Source organism: Mus caroli, unplaced genomic scaffold, assembly GCF_978045245.1.
Source record: "Mus caroli unplaced genomic scaffold, Mus_caroli_1 scaffold_15, whole genome shotgun sequence".
Classification (NCBI taxonomy): Eukaryota; Metazoa; Chordata; class Mammalia; order Rodentia; family Muridae; genus Mus; species Mus caroli.
Genome location: NW_028227270.1, coordinates 6,518,975 through 6,537,176, shown reverse-complemented (window position 1 = coordinate 6,537,176; position 18,202 = coordinate 6,518,975). Strand labels below are relative to the sequence as shown.

The following is an 18,202-nucleotide window of genomic DNA, read 5'->3' as shown; positions in this document are numbered from 1 at the left end:
TGACTGTGAGCATCCCCTTCTGTGTTTGCTAGGCCCCGGCATAGTCTCACAAGAGACACATAACTTAAAATAACTTTCTGGCTGGAAAATTTCTCCCAAGAAGCATTTTTCATTAAAGATTTCCAAAGTCTATAAGAACTCTAGCAATTATGGCCTAATGTTAGAACTAGCAATCTTTGCGACACAATCTACCAACATTCATTTAGTATAGCAGTTCTCAACCTGTGGGTCATCACCCCTGGGAGGTCACATACCAGATATTTGCATTACAATTCACAATTAGCAAAATTATAGTTATGAAGTAGCAATGAAATAATCTCATAGTCGGGGGTCACCACAACATGAGGAACTATATTAAAGGGTCACAGCATTAGGAAGGCTGAGAACCACTGACCTACTACTGTAAAGCAATCCTAGAACCCACAGTTGAGATTTTCATTCTCAGGAGCTTAAAATGGATACAACTTTTACCTGACTGAAAAGATGTCAAAATAAACTTGTCAATGGTAAGTTCACCCTGTTAGTCATTTAAGAAACACTGTTTTTCACTTAAAAAAATTAATCTACTTATCTTCTTTATTTAGTGCATGTGTGTGTGTGTGTGCGTGTGTTCACCTGCACACATACATGTGTGTGCTGTATGTGTACATATATGTGGAGGCCAGAGAAGAAAATCAGGTCTTCTGCTTCGTTATATTCAACATTTTTTCCCATTGAGACAGAATATCTAGATGATCGTTGAATAAAGTCTGGCATCCAGCAGGCCAGCCCCAGAAACCATCTTGTCTGCTGTTCAGAGTGCTGAGGTTGTAGGCACACGTATAGCCACACTTGGCTCTTTTACATCGGTGTTGGGGATTTGAACTCAGGTCCCATTGCTTATGCTGCAGGTGCTCTTACTTGCTTGGCCATCCCTCTGGCTCCAAGCCTTCCATTTCTTTAACAATCTTTTAGGCCTTTTGGTTGCAATTCCTAATAAAATGTCATGTCACCAACACATATAAAATCTGAATGTGACCATAAGTATTAGTATAGAAGAAATGTGCTTTGTGTTCACAGAGTTAGGCAAGACATAAGGTCATTAGAAAGACAAGCATCTTCTAACAGATAGATTCCATTTTAGACTTCCTGTACTCATTCATCTTTTAAAAGAAAAGCAGGGTTGGGAACCCAGAGACCTCACCTGTATGGTAATGTGGTGCTCAGAACACTTCTGCACTTCGTTTACCACCATATTCTTCTGCAAGAATCTCTCACTGTTTTCTCTGAACATCCCCCTGGAGGTTACCCTGGATGAATGTCCGTCCGCATCAAGTGTCATGTTAAACAGGATGGCTGTGATAAAACCACAAACAAATCATGTCAAGTATGCTCTGAAGAAGAAAACATCATTGTTTCCATTGGATCCGATTGGAGGAAGCCCCTGATATCAAGAAGATGGGAAGACTATCTCTATATCAGTGGTTTATGTACAAGGGAAGACTATATGGCATTTGTAATTTCATGGGATTTGGTCTAAGTGACTGTGAACACACCACACCACACATACACACACACACACACACACACACACAAGCTAGCCAGAGAAACATGTCTTGTAACAATTAAACCCAACACCTATTGGGCTATTGGGCTTGCCCTGGGAAATCTATTGGATAAACTTTGGCAAATTCGTCCCTTTCCTGTGTATTAGTTTCATCTTCCATAATGTAGGGCCCATGCAGGGAACACGCGCAGGATGAGTGGTGTTAAATGGAGAAATTCCAGTTGACCTCATCTTCATATGCTAAGATCTCTATACAACACCTGTACAGTGGATACTCTGATGCTATTTTTGAGGTTACGAACTAGATTAAATGAGGCAGAATAATTGGCATGAGTTCACCCAGCTTGGACAAGGTCAGAAATAAAACTTAAGGAAATTTGTAATGAAAGTCCATGTCCTTTCTATTTCCATGCCATTACAAGGACTAAGTGTTACTATAAGAATGAAGTGTGACCGTCGAAAAGAACACGTACTCTGCCTGACACAGTCTAGATGCTTACGTGGAGAACGGCGTGCGGCATTGCAGCACCGAGCTTTGAGTCAGACATTCTTAGACTGGGCAGTCATTTCACAGTTTATGTCCTCTTTGACTTGAGGACTCTTCCTACCCTCTTTGGATCTCTGTTTCATTGGCAGTTTAATAACAACTCAGGGGAGTAGAAATGAAAAACTACCGTGTGATAAAAAATGATGACAGTAACTGAAGTCCAAATAATCAGGCCAGCTGCCTTTAAAAGAATCCATTGGCCACTCAGAAATTCAGAGCTAACCGTACTGCTTAGGGCAGTTGCCTTATGGGGAATTACTTTATCAGATTTATTCAGGATTTGAAAGTTGAATACACTTCCTAAGACAATATATCTGTTACTTTTAATGTATCTATTAAAGAAACTGGAATTTCTGTACTTCAGTGACTTAATGAGACCAATAAACATATCAAAAACATGAAAAAGATTGAATGGACAGACTAAAAGTAACTGATAAAAAAACATATAAAGGGAAAACTAGTAGAGGGGACTAGGTAGCTATAAAAAAGGATGAAGTCCGTAAGCAACACATATTTTTCATGTAGCTTGAAATAGATGTATAGTTTCATAGATTATCCAGTTTTAAAGATGAGATTTATTTCTTATGTGCTGTTATTGCCAAGCAACGAAGTGAAAAATTATGGCCATCTCATCAGGGTGGATCTGGACACAGCAGGAGAGAGTCAAAGGGACAGGTTCCCAGTGGCAAGAAAGGCTCCCACATCCTCACCAGACAATCAGCGGGAATGGAATTCTCTGGAAGTCCAGGTTTTTCAGTGTTCGCCAACATAATATATGAAGAACATTCAAAAGGTGGAAGATCCACAAGGCACATTCATGCTTTAGGGCCAAGACAGCTGGGCAGCCAGCCATGTCTGCCAGAGGACTACATTTTCCATTTTAATCTTTTATGCAGACTAAAAATGTTTGTATGGTGATGGTTTTCGACTTGTGATAGCTCCTCAGGTGGACGTGCGCCTCAAGGCACACACAAGTGTCATACAAACAGCTGACCTAATTGTTTTCAGCCTTTAAGCTAATTTTCTTGCAATTAACTGAAGTACCACTAGGAACTAAGAATTCTGAAATATAGAGCCAGAACCTTATGGAGGAGAGATTAGAACCCATTGACCAGGAACAAGGGAAAATATGCAGGTTTTAATGAAGTATTGCTTGGCTTGCTGTCTGCAGAGGATGTTGAGATACCAGAGGTAGATGGTTACTTAGAAATGGCATCAAAGAGGATGCAGCATCTCAGCCAGGTCCCACAAGATTGTCTGGCCTCTTGGGAGACAGAGGATGACAGTTTCTGCTGGCATTTGCCAACAGTCCTACCTGGGCTTTTTCCCATCTGATGGGACACACTCAGACTCATAGGTAGAAATGGCAATGCAATGGAACAGATTATATGTTCTTTTCTATTTTTCTCACTTCTTCTTTGGAAACGGAAATAACATTTAGTGCTTTACTAAGGACACCTATACAGGGAATGGCTTAGACAGTAGGTAACACACTCACTTAGAGCTCATAGCAGCACAATAAAATCTGTGTGTGCTAAGCATCTCCAGAAAGGATCTGTGGGTAAGAGAGACTCAACAACAGAGCTCGTGATTATACTACAGTGATTAAAGTGTTCTCCAGGAGAATGCCAGAATCTAGACCTGAGCAAGGATGCTTGCAACAACCTCCCATGCCTAATGAATGACTCTTGGATACTGCATGTGTGCAATTTAAGCATGTCATGTAAAGATCCTTTTTTTTTTTTTTTTTTTTTTCCTGGTCTGCAAACCAAAACTTCTAGCTAAAGCTATCAAGGCAAACCCATCAGTGTACAGGTTATTTTAGGTCTACCTACCTACTTGACTGTTTTGCCCAGCAGGTCTAAATGCTGCTCTGAAGCAGAGCTTTAGGGTTATCTTAGCATCCTTGTTGAGCAAAGTGATTTTGTCTGGAGTGAACGAAGCTTCTATGGAAACGTCAGCAATGCTTTGTGACCTGAAAGACAAATGCAAACAGGGAAACAGATGCAAATTATTGCCCAGTATACATATACAGTTTACATAGAGGACCTGGGGTCAATATTGTTGACCTTTCTCTCCATTGTCTTAGAATTTGAGAGCATTATTTCCTATTTGAAAGCAAACGATGGCAGTGAGGTGAATGGATTTTTGGTTGATAACTGTATAGCACACAGAATGAATGACTCTATCTATCTATCTATCTATCTATCTATCTATCTATCTATCTACCTGTCTTCATAACACTTGAACCTACATAGAATAAAAGCATGGAGCCTCTCTGCAGATAATATGTAAAGTCACAACCCGTCTATGTCTTCCCAACTGGGGTCAGTGTTACTCTCAGTCCTTGAAATGGCAGGAGAGAGAAGGAAAGAAGTTGGAGGTGGCAGAGCTGATGAATATTGCCATGACCTGTGATGTGCTATCTCCATGGTTGGCATCACTGGTCCAAGATGGTAGGAACTAGCATGATGGCTGAGGAATCCATCACAGGGTACCAGAGTTTTCTACCTTGGTGTGGCCCTTCGTATATCTAAGCCACAGTCTTATTTGCTCCTTCAGCATTGGTGTAAAAAATACTTATTAATGAAAATATCTGAGACATGGGTACTTGGAGGCTTACCACTTCACTGGGTACTTGTCAGTGAGGAAATGGATCCTACAGTCTGAATCCCTCCATTACTAGAACTTGAACTTCAGTACAGTGACCCCCTTGTAACCTTCCCCCATCTCTAAGGTAGCAAGCAGTTATTACAGATTTCACCCTTTTGAAAAGTACCACAAACAGATCCAAAAAGCATGTCTTTTTATTTTCTGGCAAGGCCATTTTAAAGGTTGCTATACATCTGGATTTCTCTTAATCACCAACCATGACACGAAAAATGTAACACGGCTCCAGGTTTACAACCATTTGTCATGATTCAGTGAATCTTAGGCCAGTTTTTGAGAGACCGAGGATCATTCTGATACAGGTGACATTGATTTGCATGTTTTTTAAATGTATTAGACATTTTTTCTCAGAGTTATCCAGAAAGAGCAGTTCAGCACTTTGTAGGAATGTGACCACAGAATATTAGCTTAGTGGGAGCAGTCATCTCAGCACATTCATTTGGTCCCATGTTGTTGACTTTTCTGAAGAATGAAATCCACCTTTGAAAACAGCAGCTTGGTCAGGCCACTGACTAAACTATATCATAGTACAGTAAATGTCGAGCCACTGCATGGGAAGCCTACTGAGGCTTACACGGTTCTCTTTACTGTCAGGTCTCTTGTTTTCTTACGTTATTTTAAATGAAGCCGAATAACTAGGTAACATTCCAAGTATGCCATTCTTGAATTATTTTACCCAGTAAATGTGTTTTTCAGTTTTTCAGTCTTAAAGCTATCCTTGGTTTTCCACATAACAGTTTCATTTGTCAAAAAACTCACTTTACTACTGAAAAGCATAATTCAGATATAATAATAATATATGTATAGAGTAATAATATGTATAATAATATAGAGTAGCATCAAACTCAGGAAACATAAAATATCAATGGACTGTGTTTCTGTCCCCAGTATGTTTAGACAGTTAAAGCATATATTTTCAATAGAGAAGAATGAATGCATAAGTATTCTTGACTGAATAATCAATTAATTTTTAATTCCAGTAGCTCACTAGATCATACACCTAAATGTTTGCTATTTGTGTGTATGTATCTGTCTGCTTGTGTGTGTGTGTGTGGGTGTGTGGGGGGGTGCATATTTATGTATGCATGTGTACCTGGATGCCAGTGGTCAACCTTGACTGTTAGTCTTCAGGCACCCTGTTGCTTAAGGCATGGTATTTACTGCCCTGTAACTTGATATTTAGTCAAGGCTAGCTAGCTAGCGAGCTACAGATATTTTCTCTGCCTCACCATATGGGACTATATGTACGTGCCACCATGCCTAGTTTTTTGTTTGTTTATTTAAATGATCTAAATATATAGCTACAGCTGATCTGGAATACTCTATGTTTGAGGCTGGCCTCCAACTCACAGATATCCACCTCTGTCAGCCTTCCAAGTTCTTGGATTAAAGGCATGAGCTAACTCACCTGGGTATGTCTGGCTTTTCAATATGGGCTCTGGAGACTGGACTCAAGTCCTTAGGCTTACACAGCAGGCCCTCTAAGTAACTAAGGTATCTTTTCAAGGCCTTCATAGACCTGGCTTTTCAAAGCTTGAACCATATTACCTTGGAATCCTTTCTTGTTCCCTCATCTTTGATGCCTATGGAGGTTAGTGGAGAGGTCAGCACAGCCAAAATAATGGTTCTCCTTCATGACTTAGGATTTTAATGTGTGCCTTGTAAGCACACAGGAAGTTTTACTTTGTGTTTTGTGAGTGTGCTCTCATAAGGTTTCCTAACTGGAAGCTGAAATGAGGCTGTGTATAAGAAGATAACATTCAGAAATATGCAGGATATCATTTAGGGTGGTTTTTCTGCACACTGAATCTTTTCACATAAGGAGAAGAAAAACTTGACTCTCATGACAAGGATCTCTCTCTCTGAGAATTTGTGTATGTGTGTGTGTATGTTTCAAAGATACATGCTTATCAATACCTCTCTCTCTCCCTCTCTCTCTCTATATATATATCTATATATATATATAATATGAAAACAATGAATATCCCTTTCTTTATGTGAACAGTAATAAATACATTTCCTACAGCCTTATAGAAAACATTGGGCATGATACACACTACACAATAAAGCAAGGCGTTTGTTAACTAGTCTGAGTCTCACACTTACTGACTCACCAGAGTTGAATCACTTGCCCCAAAGCACCAATGGATACATCAGTGATGGAATCCCCGTTTAAATCACCATAGCCATCCAGGGACCTTCCAAAGAACTGGAGATGGCTCCTAAAGGCTCCATCAGATCCAAGGATTTTCTGAAAGAGCAGAATTAATGTGGCGTTGTAGTAGACACAGCGGAATCACAGAACAATGGCCTTTATCTTGCCCTTTACATTCCCTGTAGTCATTTTTCAGGTTGTCTGGTCCAGGAAACTCCATCCTTTTCTTCAACCACATTCTATCTGATCTCTTTATTATTATTACTGTTTTTTTTAAAACAATGATTCCTCCATCAAGGAAATAGCATGGATTTTTAGTTCATAATCACAAAGCAGCACAAAACGGTGAGAAGTCCATGGGCAGGGAATGAGCTGAGACAAGTTCAGGTCTTTATTCCTGACCTAGCTAGCTCTCCTCAGAATGAACACAAAATTGCCTAATAGTAAGAAATCCTCAATCATTCTTCAGCTATCTGATACCCTCCATCCATGAAATTTACCCTTACTTGAGTTTAATGTTCTTAGGTTTGATTCTTGACCTTTGTGATAATCTATACCACTGCAATTTATTTCTTTTTTCATATGTCCTCTATTGGAATATAAGGTCAATTTTGTCTGTCTTGCTCTATATAGCATTATCAGCATTAACTAGAATAATGTTTGACATATCGTGAGGCTTCACTAAGTTTTTTTTTTTTTTTTGATGGAAAGAAGGTGGATTTAAGAGGCATGGATTGGATGATGCGGTCTAGCTCCAGCATTTATGTGCACAATACATCATCACATTGTGCATGGGTTACCTGGGAGTACTTGGTGCGAATGGTACCCTGGTGACCGTTGTAAATGTACACAGCTCCAGAGTTCTCATTCTCTACAGGTGAACCGACAATCACATCATTAAAGCCATCCATGTTGATGTCTGACAGGGCTGCAATTGCTGAACCAAACCGAGCATTTCCAGTGCCTTCCGGACCTTCAAGAAACTGGTGCTGATTCAAGATGCCCTGGCAAAGGGGAGAGGGACCGTGACAGTGAAACTCTCAATGTGTATCATTAAAATTCAAAGCAGCTATGTCCAGACAAGATTTCAAAATGTGGATAGGGTTTTAATCTTAGTATTGATGATTCTCCATGTGTAGTGAGAGTTATAAATAAAGATTTTAGTGATTAGGGTCATGAGATATCTGCTCCTAAACCAAGATGAAAGGAGATAATAATCCTTTTTATTGTATGAAAAAAAAACCTACATAAAATGTCCATCCCTATCTCCACTTTCTCTCAGTATGAGGATCATCATCTCTTTCCAAATCTTTGACTTAAAAGTTTTCTAGTAGGAGTCTAATGACATGGATGAAATTAGGATAGATAACAAAACTCAATGAAACTTGATAATCTAGATCTTACTTAAAAACTGCTGCACAGTGACATAATTATATTGGGGTAAGAGGTGGAAAAAGAAGTCACTAGCATTCCATAACAGGAAACACTAAATGACTCTGCAAAGGAAAAGACATTTCCTTATAAAACACAGATTTTCCTTCTGAGTTTGTGCTCTAGTATGAAAATATTTAATGGCTTTGCAAGAAATCAAAGTGTCTCAACCAGGAAACTAGGTCATTGTAGATTCTTTCTACTTTATAGTAATTTATGAAGATTAATTTTTTTTACTGTATTAGAGAAAGCATTAAGAGAGAATGTTACTGGGGCTGGAGAATTGGCTCCATGGTTAAGAGAACTTCTTGTTCTTGCAGTGGACCTGGGTTCATTTCTAAGCATCCACATGGTAGCTCACAACCATTACTACCTCCAGTTCTAGGGATCCAACACCCTCTTCTGGTCTCCTTGGTCATACAAAATGTACATGTGGTAAACATATAATCATGCAGGCAAAACAGTCATACAGATAAGAAAATAAAACAATCAAAACAAAATTTAAATAGCTATGTTCATCAACAATTAACGATAGTTCAGAATAGTTTGCAAACAAGAAATTCAAAAGAAACTAGAGACTTAAAAAAAACCTCTTAAGAAGGGACTATATAATTCTATCTGCATGTGCTTCTACATTGTCTATGTAAAGTTGTAATTAATTTAGCTACTTGTGTTAGGCGGTCAGTTTTTACATTAACATGTAGCAAGCATCCAGCATATAAAACGCCCTAACAACTAGATAGAACTTTGCCTGCACTGACTTCTCTTCCCCTACACTTGCCTGGTGTTTCATGTCAGCCGCTGACTTTCTTTTTTTTTTTTTTTTTTTTTTTTTTATTCGAGACAGGGTTTCTCTGTGTAGTCCTGGCTGTCCTGGAACTCACTCTGTAGACCAGGCTGGCCTCGAACTCAGAAATCCGCCTGCCTCTGCCTCCCGAGTGCTGGGATTAAAGGCGTGCGCCACCACGCCCGGCTCAGCCGCTGACTTTCATTTGCTTTTCTTTCTGTTCTCATTGAGCTCCAGAGTCCTAAGGAAATGAATGCAGAGTTTCGACTACATACTGGAAAACCCGTGCCTTGTCTTTTTGAGTGAGCTCAGTTTTATGGCAAGGATCTGACATTCCATGAGTTGAACGTGCACTTAAATGTGACACTAACAGCTGGAATTTTCTGACAAACTAATGTAGAAAGCACTCTAGGTCATCTGGGGGTTGTGGGAGTTGCTGGGACGATGACTTTTACTGTGAAATGCGGAGGTTAGAATGCCCAGTGACTACTAGCATTTCCTGTGAAATGATAATGATAATAACTAATATTTGTATGTACATGCATGCCATTCATTATTTGTGCTCACACTGGCTTTATTTGCATAGGAACATATATCCAAAGACCTCTCATGGAAATGGGATATACTATATATTAAACTCCATCCCTTTTAATACATTTAAAAATGATAATGATGGTGATGTCTTGAGTCTGATTAAACATATGCCACACTATGCATGAAAATAAGTGTCTTTCAAATTTCAGGTTAATTTGCTTAACAGTACTAGAGTCAACTTATTTATCAGTGCTTAAAGTACTAAGCTGTTTTCTTAATGTTTATTTTTACCTTTGTGATGGTAAATAGGTAGACTTTTCCCTCTTCTTTCTTGAGGTCGTTCATGTATGTAGGAGCACCTACCAGGAGCACATCTGTAATGGTGTCTTTATCCACATCAACTGAGCACAGCACACTGCCAAAATAGGAGCCAATCTAGAGGAGCAAAGCAAATTAATTTGAGGAGTTATATATAGTCACATATGTGTTCTAGGTATTTCTGATGCCAGTGAGCCAGAGCTTATGAGAGGAACCCTTATGAGCTATGTGAGCTCTGATTTAGAGAAAGACAAGAAGGATCAGGCCAGGTAAGGACAGAGAGTAAACATGTTACCATGGAAAACAAAACAACACAAAACAAAACAAAACAAAATATTGTAACAGACACTTTATCAGAGTGTAGGGAGCAGGTAGAAGGCTCAGGGAGAGAAGTATAGCATCTTCAAGACAAGTTTAAATAACATCTTAAAGACAAAAGGAGTGTTCTAGGTGGAGAGAAATGCGGGTAACTAATGCCAGTGTCATGGTCCAGCACAGTTGATGTTGCTGCATAGAAAAGGTAAGAGAACTAGGTAGAGATGAAGTCAATTAGAAGGCCTGAGGCTCTGAATGCCATCCAATTCAGCAATGTTCAGTGAGTGTTGGTGTAACATCTATTAAGGATTTAAAAATTAGTAAGTGATTTCCTCTGTAACACTGTCATTGTTTTTCTCTCAGAATAGACACCCCATTCTTTATACTACTAAAAAGAAGGCAAAAGTATGGTATGAATGTTAGTTTGTGGTCTCCTTACCCCTAGAAAATCAATGGCAATAGCAGGATCAGACTTAAGCCCAGTGAACCTTCCTCCATTAGGGTTTGACAGATATGAGTAAATTGAGATGACTTACTCAAATACATTAGAGCCACTCAGTAAACACGTTTCTACTTCACTTGGCCTGGTTATCCATAAAATGAATTTCACTTACTTAGTAATGATATTTACCTGGTCCCCTCTGTGAGACTGAATCACAGTCACATTGCCTTGCTTGTTAACGCCGTACAACACTATCTGGCCAGTATAATTTGCTCGAGGAGCACCAGCAACAAAATGGACACCGTTTTCAGTAGAAATTGCAGCCACAGAGTAACCTAGGAGAGAAGTAGTTCTAGATAGAATATCACTGTCTCAGTCAGAGAGAATTTTCAAAGGTAACAGAGATGCCCAGAAATCTTAATGTTAGATGTTATGTCTATTCATGCTCCTGAAATGAATTTTTCTGCCCTTCATTTATAGTTCTAGGTAGCATAGACAGGACGTATAAAGCTGCCCCTCAGTTCTGGGTTACTCTCTTTAGCTACTTACTTACAAGCCTTGCTAATTGTTCATTTTAATGGTCAACTTGACATAATCTATTATTACTTGGGAAGAGAGTCTCAGTGAGGGGTTGTTTAGATTAGGTGTGCTCATGGATATATCTATGAGGAATTAGGTTGATTGCATTAACTGAGTAATTGGGATGGGAAACCCACTGTGGGTGGCATCATTCCTTAGGCGGGGGATCCTGAACTGAGTAAGAGTAGAGGAAGTGAGCTAAGAGCAAGCACGCATCCATTAAAGCACTTCTCTCAGCTTCTGACTGTGTATATTATGTGAATAGCTGCTTCAAGTTCCTGTTGCCTTGATTTACCTGCAGTGACGGAGTGCAACCTAGAATTGTGAGCCAAATAAGCCCTTCTCCTTTGAGTTGCCTTTGTCTCTATATCTTATGATAGCAACAGGAAACAAAACAAAGATACTGTCCTTTAGTTTAATGAATCAGCGAATGAAATTAAGTGATGTTGCTATTTAACGGAAAGAATACAGGCCCTGGAGTTAGGGGTCTGGGTTTGAATTCTGGACTGGTCCTTTGCTAGGTTGTTGACGTTAATAAACATTATTAAAGTCACTGGCTCTGAAATGATTTTCAAATCCTTACTTATAGAATATAAGTAATTTCCCTCAGGTACTGAACATCACTGGATGCTCATCATATGTGTACCAACAATAACAAACACCCTAAGACCTCCAAAACGACAGGTGGCTACTGCTCAGTGTATTATGTTTTAGGAACAACTTCTGTTTTGGAGACCCAACTCTGCCCCAGGGATATCTGCCTGGACAGACTTGTGTGGTTTAGAAATATTAGTGTTAAGTAACATCATAGATCACATGAGCTTAACGGGCATCTACACGAGATTTGTGGGGAAGGCTCAGCTTTCCTTACTTGTGGGCTGAGGCCTGACTGGCCAAGAGGTCACTACTGGATTAAAACCACACTAATGAGAGGAGAGAGCTCACTGTCTGAGCTGAACTGAGAGTTCAAAGAGGGAAAAAACAAAAACAAAAGCAAAACAAAAACCAACCAACCAAACCCGGAGTTTTCTGAGCCAACTATTGCTGTGCCTCACCTAAAAACGAACTGTGGTTTCTATCCTGCAGAACCTGGTCAAAGGCTTGTTTAGGAAAGATCACGGGCTTGTGAGATGTCTCCTGGACAAGAGTTCCACTCCAGTCAAAAGCCCCCACTGCACCTAACATCAGAATATCCTGAAAAGATTGGAGAAATGAAAATTAAGACAAATCACCTTTAAGGCAAAAGAATTCAGGTGAGTCAAACACTGAAAGAAACTAACAGAATATAAGGAAATTTGCATACTAAGTTAAATATATATCTTGGAATTGTTTTGTTTTTCAAGCTTGCCATGAGCTGTGGCATCCGTTCTCATCTGTGGATCATGACCCCTTCAGGGTCCAATGACTCTTTCACAGGGGTCACCTAAGATCATTCTGCCTATCAGATATTTAAACTACAATTTGTAATGGTAGCAAAGTTACCACTATGAAGTAGCAATGAAAATAATTTTGTGGTGGGGCCATCACCACAACACGAGGAACAGTATTGAAGGGTTTTAGCTTTAGGAAGGCTGAGTGACACTTGAGCTATGCTCTCTTGGAAGAACTTACTATAGTTCATTATGCAGAAATCTTTGCAATAGGCCATGGTACAGGATGGATGCATAGTCACTTTCAATTCGAAGGCAAGCATTTGCAAGTGCTGAACCTTTCAGAGCTTACAGATGAATCAGACGAGAGCTTCTCCTCCCACATATTTATAGGAAAGGCTCAGGATGAATATGAGGCACGCTAAAGCAACAGAAAGTGCTGACCCAAGAGGAGTGAGGGAGGGCAGCTCTTCCCTAGCATGTCTTGGGAGACCTTCTTCTGACTGGCTGTATTTTCAACTCTCTTCCTCGTATATTTGTGGTGTGTGTTTTATGCTGGGATGTGCAGGCTCGCGCACACAGAGACCAGAGGTGCTCTGCTCCGACACTCTCTGCCTCATTTCCTTGATGTGGGGGTCTCTCACTGAAACTGAAGCGAAGATGGCAGCCAGAAAACTCTAGTGATCTTCCTGTGGCTGCACTCTCCACATTGCTAGGGTTACAGGTACTTGGGCAACCATGTATTCCTTTCCACACTGTGTGTGCTGGGATCTGAACTCAGATTCTCTTGTCACAAACTCTTTTAGCTTCTGAGGTATTGCTTAAGCCCTACAGTTCATCATTCTTTTTTTTTTTCTGTTCCTTTCAAACATTCTGGCATCTATATCCCTTAATCCCATGTGTTAAATCATAGCACAGCTACAAAACTCACTTGTAGCTGTGACAGTCGACATAGGGCGTGGAAAGTCAGCCTAATTCAGAGATGGATGGGGAGGCCCAAGCTGTGCATGCTCTTGTGCATTGACTCAAACTCAATCTAAATATCAAAGGCTTCAAGTCCTTAGGCACACAGGCTTGGTCAGGATGAAAGATGTTATTGTTAAGGGTTTTTTTTTCCCCTTATATATAAGGAAACAAGGATATGATGTGGGATTAAAGTAAAAAATAGGAAAGACAATGCCATTCTGTGTAAAAAATATTAAAAATTTGAGAATGGTGTAATTAACATAAGCACAGACTTTAAGCTGAGGACATAGGAGTGGCCTCCAGGGGATGGCAGTAACCTCACAGACTTGTGCAACAATAATTCAGTAATCTTTTCCTATGGGAAAGGTTTTTAACTTTTGTCAACATCTCTAAGGGTTGTTGAATCAGTAAAGTTAGCATCTTTTAGTCTAGACTAATGGTTCTCAACCTGTGGGTCGAGACCCCTTTGGGCATTGAATGATTCCTTTACAGGGGTCCCATAAAAGAGAGCCTAAAGATAAGGTATTTACATTATAGTTCATAACATTAGCAAAATCACAGTTATAAAGCAGTAACAAAAATAAGCTGATGACTAGGGGGGGGGTCACCACAACACGACCTGTTAGAGGGTCACAGCGTTGGAAAGGGTAAGAACCCCTGCTCTACACTTCCTGATCTTTAGCTCTGTGTATTGCCCCCTCTGGTTTCAAATTAATCCCTAAATATTTCACAGAATCTGGTCTCTTTTGGTTTTGCATCCTTCCATGTCCTGGGGAAGAGTTAGAGTCCAGACCTAGAGATTGTTCCTAAGAACACCTATGGACTGATCCCCTGAGCTAGGCAGACCGGGGACCACAGACACCCTTCAGATTTCATGAATACCTCATTTCCAACAATTTTCTGTCTCTGCAGTGAACAGTATGCTATGAAAATGTAGTCTGCGACTCTGTCAGGGATACAGTGGTCTTGTTTCTCTGACAGATGTTTCAAGTCAAGTAGTTAATTGATTGCCATGAAATTCTTATACAGATGGTGCCTGGAGTTAGTATAGCGTCTTTCCCTTGGGAGCTCAATCAAAGTCTTTATTGTAAATGATATTTTTCTGTTACATAGGAAAAGAAAATTTTAATTGTTTTTCATTTATTTTAATTAATTAATTATTTTCAAGACAGAGTTTCTCTGTGTAACCCTGGCTGTCCTAGAACTCACTCTGCAGACCAGGCTGAACTCAAAATTCGCCTGCCTCTGCCTCCCAAGTGCTGGGATTAAAGGTGTGCGCCACCACGCCTGGCTATTTTTTTTTTTTAAACTTAGTAGCTGGGCCCAGGAATCTGAATCATTTCTCAGGGGATATCTGCTTTTCCTTCTTTATGTCTAAGCTGCTGTGTCTGTGTGTATTCTGGCAAGCGATAGTATTGGCTTCAACTTATCTGATGTACACACATTTTGAGGAGTGTAATCTGCACTGAATCCGACTTGTGCCATTTCCATCTGGAAGTTGTCTCCTCCTTGAACAGTGCCTGTAGAGTACCATTTTCAAAAAAGATATTATTGTCAGCAATCAAAATTTCAAATATGGACACATTGAAAAATCTTTCCTCCAGCATACACACACACACACACACACACACACACACACACACACGTGTGTACACACACACAAATGTTCTTATATCAATGTAAAACTATAGCTTGGAGTATTCTAGGAAGAGGAAACCCCAAAACAAGTCACCAAAGTAGTGTTCAATATTGGCTTTGATCCCCACTAAACATTAATTAATTTAATGAAGTATTTATGCTATTCCTGATATCAAATTAGCCTCAGCAAAATGAGAGGATTAGTTAAGGTGGAAATTGAGATGAGAGCATTGTTATAAATTCATAGTTATTGGCCAAGGAACAATTTGGATTTTGCCTTTAAATATTGGCGCCGCTAATGCACAAACACTTCAGAAGCAATGGAAGAGCATGCAATTACTTTGCACCATAGACTGGAGAGAAGGGAACCTGTGCTAGCCAACGGACACCAGGACTCAAGGGTAAAGTGGCTGGAAAGTTGCTTTAGCTGTACTTAAGTATCGGTCGCTGTCTAACACCACAGAGTTTTATTGGTGGAGATGTTATTTTCAGCATGATCAGAATGGTTCCAATAATGTTCATAAAAAGCAAGCCAAACTCCTACATAGACACTGTAATACGATAACAAAGTGTACCACTGTGACATACACTCTTCCTTAGAAGATATAATTCACACAGGCTGTATGCAGACAATTTAGGGGAGAAATAGTGTTATGCTCCTCGAAAGTCCTCAAAGATAATTTCAAGGAATCCCTAAATGACATTGCACCTATTCTTACTCATGGACTTTGAGCAAATTTTCTAGTACAGATGTCTTCGTAGTTTCCAATTGTTGCAGGAGGCTTTAGTTTTTGGTGATGATTTGAATAACTCAGAAACACTACACTTGAGCAATTACATTTGCAGCAGGATAGAAATTTCTCTGGCACCACCAGAAGATTGAGGCTGGACTACAAAATCCAGGTTCTAAGACAGTGTCTGATATGTAGGTGAACAACTAAACACCAGCTTTATTGCTAAGAGATACTTGGAATAAGCACCTGGAACCAGAATTGGATCTCCTGTTACTTTTTTTTTTCTTTTTTAACCAACTGGGAAAAGTGTTCCAATTCTTGAATCCTTAGTGTCTGCTTGGATGACAGTTCTGCCTGGAGGGTGTTCCCAGGCTATGGAAGCACATCATGAGAGCTGCAATAAGGAAAGCCTTTCCTGCAGTAGAACTGCTGGATATCATCACCAATGATATATGGTGTATTGTCACCATTTTAAAGGTATATACAGTTATTATAAACAAATTGGAGAGTTTCTGTTATTATGTAATTTATAGAGAAAAACAGTGGTGTGCTCTCTCAAAAACTGTAAAAAAAATGATCATCATATCAACCATGTATGAGCTTCTCTGCACCTCAGAGGTTTCTGGAAAATCAAACCGTACTGATGTCTCATCTTTTGGGCAAAACACAAAAGTGGTTGGATTCCTAGTTTTCTCCTGCTTGCTAATGCCTTACATTTTCCCTTATAAGCTATGTATGCGTGTGCTTTGTCTATCTTTCTTGGCAACATAACCTGAGCTGGTTTTTCTGAATGGTTTATGAATTCATATCCATATGACAAATTATACAAAGTTACAAATTCTCCAAAAACTGGCATTTGAAAGAAAGTGCTGCCTTCTTACCTTCAATGCTGAATATTTGCTCCCCTAGAGTTCCAGCCTTCTCCAGAAGAGCCGCTTCGTCAGCCACATTGAAAAAGTATCTCTCTGTTGGAGTACTAGCAATTGCTTTTATTTCTTTGATTAAATTTTTAGTATCAAGAGCATTTCTGTTTAAATACCCAAGAACCTCGAGAAAAGAGAGAGCAGGGGGCAAAGGTCATGTTTAGCCTACATAACTTCCCCCATCTGTTCATTTCATCGTAAACTTTCTTGCACACATTTCTGCAGCCCTTTATTTAGTTGGCATGACTGAAAATCTGCAGGAAACAGAGAGACAGTACAAACTGCAGACCTGGAAAGTGTCAGCATGTAGGGAGGTGTACCCATCAACTGACAGACAAATCCAAACAGAAGTCACTTACTGCTATGCCAAACCTCAGAATCTTGTCATCATTGCATTGCTGGATCACAGTTTTCAGCTTCGACCCATCATGGGACTCGCCATCAGTCACAACGACCATGACTTTTGTAGCACCTGGGCGCCCGCCAGAAGTCTGTGAATAAGCGTAGTTTCTGCGATGGATACAATTACTCATGGTTAACAGAAGCTAACAGATAGACCCCTGCTTTGAAATAAAAATGGGAAATTAGCATTTTTAAGCACATCAAACATGAATGATGTCTTATTTTTTATGTCAGTGTTCTTCTGTGTCAATGCCAGTGGCCCGTTTAAGAGCATTCCTCTATCTGTAGCTTCCTCAGAGAAATATAAATTATAATTCATGTTTAACAGTAATTTCAGTAATTTCATGGTGTGTATGTGTTGTGTATGCATGCATGCACATGTGTGTGTCTGTTTGTGTTTGTATGTCTGTGTATTCTGGGTTGTGCTGGTTAGAATTTGGGTGAATTCTAATTCTTGTTCATTTGGAAATTACAGTGGTAAAGGAAAAATCCAGGCCTTTAAAAAGGTACTAGAAGCCAGACAATCCACACCTAAACAAACAATAACCAGGCCCTATTTTGGAACACTTGCCAGGACCCCAATTTTTTCCCTAGGGGATAGATAGGCCCCAGCTACATTCCCTGCTGAAGGCAGGCATCCTCCAAGGTTATTTTGACAGCATTCTTTCCTCAGTCTGGGTTACTGGACTGGAAATGGCTCTCCACTTAATGACAAGTGACTCATGTTTATGGCCTTCAGTTTATGACGTGGTCCAGCCACCAAAGAGACAGAGACAGGAAGGATGAAGCCAGTCACATCTTCTCTTATGGACACTCTATTTCGAGACATTTGAAGAAAATCTTAC

At 39.8% G+C, this 18,202-nt stretch overlaps 1 protein-coding gene across 1 annotated transcript in view; it reads right to left on the bottom strand.

Annotated features, from left to right (window-relative positions):
• The window catches only part of Itga2 (integrin subunit alpha 2), a 92,953-nt gene that overhangs the window by 22,605 nt on the left and 52,146 nt on the right, over positions 1-18,202 (bottom strand). The window contains exons 8-17 of the mRNA XM_021180415.3: positions 17,315-17,465; positions 16,914-17,079; positions 15,104-15,180; positions 12,380-12,518; positions 10,935-11,080; positions 9,962-10,105; positions 7,719-7,922; positions 6,878-7,014; positions 3,929-4,068; positions 1,184-1,335 (exon numbers count right to left, since the gene is read on the bottom strand). Of these exons, the coding sequence (XP_021036074.1) occupies positions 1,184-1,335; positions 3,929-4,068; positions 6,878-7,014; positions 7,719-7,922; positions 9,962-10,105; positions 10,935-11,080; positions 12,380-12,518; positions 15,104-15,180; positions 16,914-17,079; positions 17,315-17,465 (1,456 nt within the window). The remainder of the gene's footprint in view (positions 1-1,183; positions 1,336-3,928; positions 4,069-6,877; positions 7,015-7,718; positions 7,923-9,961; positions 10,106-10,934; positions 11,081-12,379; positions 12,519-15,103; positions 15,181-16,913; positions 17,080-17,314; positions 17,466-18,202) is intronic.